Source organism: Peromyscus eremicus, chromosome 8a, assembly GCF_949786415.1.
Source record: "Peromyscus eremicus chromosome 8a, PerEre_H2_v1, whole genome shotgun sequence".
Classification (NCBI taxonomy): domain Eukaryota; kingdom Metazoa; phylum Chordata; class Mammalia; order Rodentia; family Cricetidae; genus Peromyscus; species Peromyscus eremicus.
The window spans coordinates 82357254-82364221 of record NC_081423.1 but is presented as its reverse complement, the minus strand read 5'-3'; the positions used below and the strand labels follow the sequence as shown (position 1 = coordinate 82364221).

The window sequence follows — 6968 nt, the reverse complement described above, 5'->3', positions numbered from 1 at the left end:
AATTCAGAAGAAAATCCATTTGAGAAGATAAGTGGTTAAATAGAGTTATTGTTGGGGAAGCATTTTGTTAAGTTATTTAGTGAGAGATCTAAAGATCTTGGTTCAGAATTTAAACTGATTCCAGACATTCACATCAGGCCCCCATGAAGATGGCACAGGATCCATAATCTCTGGAGAAGAAGAGAATGAGGGTGAGGACTCTATTTTTCCTCAAAGCATTTCCCACACTTAAGTAGGAATTTAAGTTGGTCAGGTTTCCTGGTGAGAAGATGAAGGTGGTCAGCAAAGGTTGAAATGTGGCTTTGTGTTGCTAGGGCACATCAGCTCTCCCCAGAGCATGGCAGTGCAGATGTTCCTTTGTGCAGCAGGTCAGCAGCAGCAGGGCTGGCAGCAGGGTGTGCTGCAGCTGATGCTCACACAGGTTGGTTTAAAAGAAGTGGTCTTGTGGCAGGTGGTTTCACAGCAAGTTGGTTGGCAGCAGAGCTGTAAGAAGCAGGGCTGGCAGCAGGTGGGCACACAGCAGCAGGGCTGGCAGCTGGTGGGCACACAGCAGCAGGTGGACACATAGCAGCAAGGCTGGCAGCAGGTGGGCACACAGCAGCAGGGCTGGCAGCAGGTGGGCACACAGCAGCAGGGCTGGCAGCAGGTGGGCACACAGCAGCAGGGCTGGCAGCAGGGTGGGCTGCAACCAATGGTCACACAATTAGTTTTGCAACAGGTATTCCTGCAGCAACTGGTTTCACAGCAAGTTGGTTGACAGCTGATCTTTATGGAGCTGGGCTGGCAGCAGCTGGGCTCACAGCAGCAGGGCGGGCAGCAGGGTGTGCTGCAGCAGATGCTCACACAGGTTGGCTTGCAACAGGTGGTCTTGCAGCATGTGCTTTCAGAGCAGGTTGGTGGGCAGCAGCTGGATTGGCAGCAGGGTATGCTGCAGCAACTTGGGGGACAGCAAGGCTGGCAGCAGATGGACTCAGGGCAGCTGCTGGATTCACAGCAAGAGGTGGTCTTGCAGCAGGTGGTCCTGCAGCAGCTAGGCTGACAGCAAGGTGGGCAGCAGCAGAGGGTCATCATGGTATCGGGTGTGGAGGGTGATAGTCTGTTCACAGGTGAGTTTCAACAGTGTAGCAAGTTCTTCCATTCAGGGCCTTTTATACAACCGTCCTCCAAGGTTTGGGCCAATCAGAAAGACTCTTCCTCTTTGTTGACCATTTCCATACTTAATTTGTGTTTTTGAAGAAGGAAATTCTCACCTAATGCTCTGAATCATTTGAAAGTGTTCATTGCTTACTTGGGAATAGCTCACTTGAACTTATTCCAATAAGTCATGGGTTCAGCCCTTCAGCGCTGTTGTAACTCTAATCATCACTTGGTCCTTTGGTAGCTCCTGCTTCAATAGGAAGGTCAAGATTAGTTTGTTCTTACCACTTTCTTCTGTTATCTGCACTCAGGTTTACACATGTCTCTGGGTATGATGGTGCTGTATTCACAAGGATGGACTCATCACCTAGTTCCCTGTGTGTTTGCCCACAAAGCCCCATTTCAATGTGTCCAGGTATCAATCTCTGTGTAAATTCCTATTCATGTGTATGTGGGGCTCACTTAAAGGTGGTTTGAGATAAACGTGTGTGGAATGATGTGTTTCATAGCAGAGTAGAACCAGAACTGATAGGTATAAAAAGAAACAGCATATTAGAAATAAGAAGACATTGGTGGAGTGTGGTGACCATCAGTTCTGAATGACTGTCCTCTCCTGGGTAGATGTGGTGACCACAGTTCTGATTGACTGTGCTTCTAGCTCACGGGCAGGAAGTGCTGAGATCCAGACCACGGAAGTTGAGCAGGTGACTCCTGTGCCCATCTGGCTGTCAGTGGGGGCAGTGATTTTAGCCTGGCGATCTCCTGATTTCCCTTCCATCTATCTAGTTTTCTGAACCTCTGTCTTTCTCTGTCTCTCTGTCTGTCTTTCTCCTTCATTTTCTTCTCTGTTCTTCCTCTTTTCTTTCCATTCAGTGATAGAATCATGACTATTTGGGACATACATAATATATTACCTAACTTAGGAGTGCATCTCTCTCTCCCCAGTCCACTACTCATATTAAAAATACATGAATTATTAATTTCCCATCTGAGACAATAAAATGGGAACACAGCCATACCATTATTAAAGAAATGGAAATTAACCCTGATCCTTACAATACATTTCATATCACTCATCCTTAAACGCTCTTTCTCACTGTCTTTTAGGGTCAGTCGTCCAACTTTGGCATCACTTTTAACATCTTTGCATATCATAATTAGTCTGTGTCTTTGCTTCTAGGATGATTGTGACACGCTTCACCATCATGACCCTTAGTTTGTTCCTTCCCATTCTTGTGTAGTCTTCCACTAAATGAATTTGACATTGCTTGTTGAATGGAATTTTTTCCCTAGAAAACAGATTGTTTATAGTTTGAAACTATGCAAAACAATGCTGCTACAGTTGTTTCTGTTTTAAACATTACTGCTGGAGGTACACAGCCAGGTATCTGAAACTTGCTTACCATGAAATGCTCATACTTTCTTTTGCAGGAACCTAGTCCTTCTTTTACTAGTTTTATGCTTGGATAGTTTCATATGTATATTTGGTTTTTGAGACAGAGTTCCTCTGTGTAGTCCTGGATGTCCTGGGACTCACTCTGTAGACCCGGCTGGTATTGAACTCACAGAGATCTGCCTGCCTCTGCCTCCCTAGTACTGGGGTTAAAGGGATGTGTCATCACAGCCTGACTGCACCATATGTATTTTAAAACTTTCATTTTTGTTTCTTATGACATATAGAAAATGATTAATCTCTATTAGCATGAATTGATTTTACAAAATAGTGAATTTGATCACAACATTTTCGTGAATGCATATAACACAGTTTTATCAAATTCACTCACCCGCTACCCTCTCTTATGCCCCCTGTGGCCTCCTCCTGATTCATTTTCTCTTTCCAAACAGTCCTATTGCTTCTTTTGTGTACCCACCCCTCCTTATATGACTTTTGTCTTTTGAGTCCTACTTACTACACTTAATAAGATGATCTCCAAATTTCATCCATTTTTTTGGCAAATGACATCATTTATTCTTCCTTATATACACTATATTTTACTTATGCATCCATCTGCTGACAGACACAAAGACTGATTCTTTGTTGTGTGTACTGCGGAGTAGTCATGTGGTGGTTCTAATTTTTTGAATTTATTTATTTATTTATTGAAGATTCTACAAGCCAATTTCCATACAGACTGTGCTAATTTCCATTCCCATTAACAGTGTGTGTGTGTAAAGGTTTCCTTTCCCCTTGGATCCTAACCAGCACTTGTTATTGTTTTTTTTTTTTTTTTTTTTTTTTTCTTAATGACAACTGTTCTTCAGGGGAGTAAGGTAGAATTTCAAGGAAGTTTTGATTTGTATTTCCTGGTGGCTAATGGAGTTGAATAATTTTTTTCATGTATTGTTTTAGTCATTTGTACTTTTTGTTTTTTAAAAGGTCTTCAAATAATTGACCGTTTAGACTTTTTTTCATTTTAACTTTGAGATGGCTCAGCTGTTAAAGGCTAGGCTCACAATCAAAAAAATAAATTCTCTTATATATGGAAAGTAGTAATTTTCTATTGGCTAACTAGTTGGCATCATTCCTGCTCAGATTATCATCTGTTCATGGGGTCAAGTGTCTGTTGCCTGTAAGAGTTGTTAGGTGGTGCTCTTCTGCAAAGCTGATCTTTGCTTGTACTTAGATTAAAATGTTTATTGGGGAATGAGCATAAGGCCTTGGCACCCACAGTGATGAACTAAATGGTTGGCTTCTAGCCTGAATCTCTATTAGTCCATCCTTCTGTCTCCTCTCTCATCTCTGTGTGAAAAAGATTCACTTTTTGGCAGAGGTAAGGAGGAGCGAGAAATGATGGACAAGTCAGCTTTCCACTCAAAGGACGAGGGTTCTTTGAGTACAAGGGAACATAGCAAGGATTTAAACAGCCAGTGGAATGTTTTCCTTGAACTTTTTCAGAGAAGGGTCATGCCAGTTTCTCTGGTGGGCATTCTACGCCTTCCACCCTCATATAAGATGATTTCAATCCGGGATACATGCAGTCTAGGCCAAGATGACAGTGTTGTGGAGGAATCATACTAGAGGAATGTATTCCAATGAGATGGTAATGAATCTGGGGGTGAATAGCAGGTCAGCATAGAACTGGAACCTGTTTTATCTGGTCCCAGGCTGTCTGTGTGGCTGCCTAGGCAGGTGACATGTCTGAAACAGAACTCTGTCAAGAAGGTTGTTTCTCAATGCTACCTGAAGGTTACTTTACTATTTACACCAGAAACACCACCGCTGGGGCTGTGTTCTCAGGTGCCCGAAGACTGAAAATCAATAGCTTAGATTATCCTTGGAAAGTTGATTTCAACATCAATGTACATAGGAGTAAAGCCTAATTGTACAAGGACAACATAAAGGAATGAATGACTTCAAGATTAGTAGAGCGTACAACACTTTAATTGAGGACTTTGAAAAACAAATATGCATTACTCAAAATGTATTTGGGTAGTCCACACTGGATGTTTGGAGATGGTGAGACACACCTGTACTTGTTGATGATACTTACGTGAGCACAACAAAGAGCAGGGACAACTTTGCTTGGCCTTCCAGATCACCAGGAACATCACACCTTTGACTCTGATTATGTGAGATGCCACTAAGCACTGATATACAATTTGGTTTTAGAATGGTCACAACATTGAAATTTTATTCCCAATATCAGTAAAATAAAAATAAATGTGTTAACGAGTCAGTGATTAAATTGAATTTTGGTGGGAATATGAAATGGTGCAGCAGGTATAAAAATGATTATGGAGACTCCTTAAACAATCAAAAGGGAAAATATCATGTCACCCAGCATCTGCATTTCAGGATATTTATTTGAAACAACAGAAATGAGAATTTTGGTGAGATCCTAGCACCCCCACATTCATGCCAGCCCTATTGATAATAGTCAAGGCTAGCCTTGAACTCAGCCTTCTGTGTGTCAACTACCCAATCATCCCACTGATTTTTTATTTGTATCTTTCCACTTTGCTACAATTCTTCATTAGTTACGAGAGTTTTTAAAAATTAATTTGTGTATGTTTTAATGCCTATGTGTGTATGCCTGTATGAGTTTGTATGCACAGTGTGAGTGTGTACAGGAGCCAAGTGGGTCCAGAAGAGGGCGCTGGATCCCCGAACTCAGGTCCTCTGGGAAGTAGGTGCTCCTAACTGCTGAGACATTTCTTTAGCCTCCAGTTTTAAGAGTTTTTGATGTAATCTTTAGGATCGTATCAGGTAGAAGTTGGAATATTTTCCTTTTTTATTTGTATTATTTTCATTTATGTTTGCCTTATTGCTTCGCCTAGTATTCCAAGTACCATTTTTACAAACGTTTTATTGATTCTTTGTGAATTTCATATCATGTATCCCAATCCCACTCATCTCCCCCATCCTTCCATATCTGTCTGCCCTCTGCCCCTGCAACCTTCTCCCCAAAACAAAACAAAACAAAACAAAACAAAAACAAAACCCAAAAAACCAAAACATCTCACCATGAGAGCTGCAGTGTGTCATGGTGTGTCACACAGTAGACCCTTTTGCCCAAACAGCTTTCTTTGCAAATGTTCTTTTCAATGAGTCATTAGTCTGGTATGAGGCCTCTGGCTTCTGCTACACTATCAATACTGGATCCTCACCTGGACCCCTCTCAGCTATTCTGTTGTTGCCCTGTGTCATGGAGATCCTGAAGCTTTGGGTCTGCAGGATTGGCCCCTTCACATGCTCCAGCAATTCTTAGATGGGATAGATGATGGGGTGAGCCAACTCAAAGCCCTGGATCTGGACCTGAGTGATAGCAGAGTTGGTCAGCACACCAGATCTCCTGCCTCTGCACCAGTAGGGCCAGCTCTCCCCTCTGTCCAGGAGAGGGGCGGGGCTAGCTCTTCTGCCTGTGGCAGCTGGCAAGAGGTGGGGCCAGCTCTCCCACTCTCACATCCTTGGGGCCTGCTCTCCTGGGCCCATGCCACCAGGGCCAGCTCTACTGTGCTACCCAGGTGAGGCCAAGCACCATTTTTAATGAGAATAGTGAAAGATTTTGGAGAAATAGCTTTTCATTCCCCCTCATTCAGTATAGTGTTCTTTTAGTCTTTTTCTCAATAACTTTAGCTCTCTCTCTCTCTCTCTCTCTCTCTCTCTCTCTCTCTCTCTCTCTCTCTCTCTCTCCCAGTTCTGGGTTTGGATTACTCTCATTTTTTTTAATACTTTACTGTGTACAATAAGGCCATTTATTTGAAAGCAGTCTACTTTATTAATGGAAAGAACCACAGTTACGAACTTCCTTGCTAAATCTGCATTCAGATTCTGTTATATCATGCATACATTTTCATTTAGAAGTTTCACATTTTCTCCCTGATTTCTTCAGTGACTTACTGATGATGAAAACAAATGCATCATTCATCTGGGGGAGATGGCTTAGTGGGCAAAGCTGTTGCTGTGCAAGGGGAAGAAGACCTGAGTTCAGATCCCCAGAGCTGATGTAAAACTGGACATGGACACATGCATCTGTAATCACAGAGCTCCGGCAATAAGATGGGAAGTGGAGATAGGAGAATCATCAGAAGGGTCAACAAGCTTGGTGTATGAAGTGGTCACGTGACATAGTCTCAAACAAGGCCAAAGGTGAGGACTGACATATGAGGTTGTCTTCTGCCATCCACATGTTCACTGTGGCTGGGGAGCACATGCACTCACACATGAGGACACACACATACATGCGCGCGCACACACACACACACACACACACACACACACACACACACACACCGTGCACAGTGTACAAGTTGTTTAATCTTCATGCATTTGTATTGTTTCTCTTGCTGTACCTTGTATTTTTATTCTAAAGTCATGCATAGAGGGGTAA

The 6968-nt window shown here is 42.7% G+C and overlaps 1 protein-coding gene across 1 annotated transcript; it reads right to left on the bottom strand.

Annotated features, from left to right (window-relative positions):
- Nucleotides 1-369: 369 nt before the first annotated feature.
- LOC131917087 (keratin-associated protein 9-4-like) lies at nucleotides 370-5785 on the bottom strand. Its single transcript, XM_059270723.1, has 3 exons — nucleotides 5746-5785; nucleotides 3083-3112; nucleotides 370-1046 (listed from the first exon to the last, which is right to left on the bottom strand). The coding sequence occupies exons 1-3, from the start codon at nucleotides 5783-5785 to the stop codon at nucleotides 370-372; spliced, it is 747 nt and encodes a 248-aa protein (XP_059126706.1).
- Between the last annotated feature and the right edge of the window lie 1183 nt (nucleotides 5786-6968).

Coding starts and splice junctions, on each gene's coding strand:
- LOC131917087 (XM_059270723.1), bottom strand. CDS start 5,785: ATGACACAGGGCAACAACAGAATAGCTGAGAGGGGTCCAG. Junction 3,113..5,745: donor AATAGCTGAGAGGGGTCCAG/GTGAGGATCCAG, acceptor AGTGTATATAAG/GAAGAATAAATGATGTCATT. Junction 1,047..3,082: donor TGATGTCATTTGCCAAAAAA/ATGGATGAAATT, acceptor GCTGCTGCCCAC/CTTGCTGTCAGCCTAGCTGC.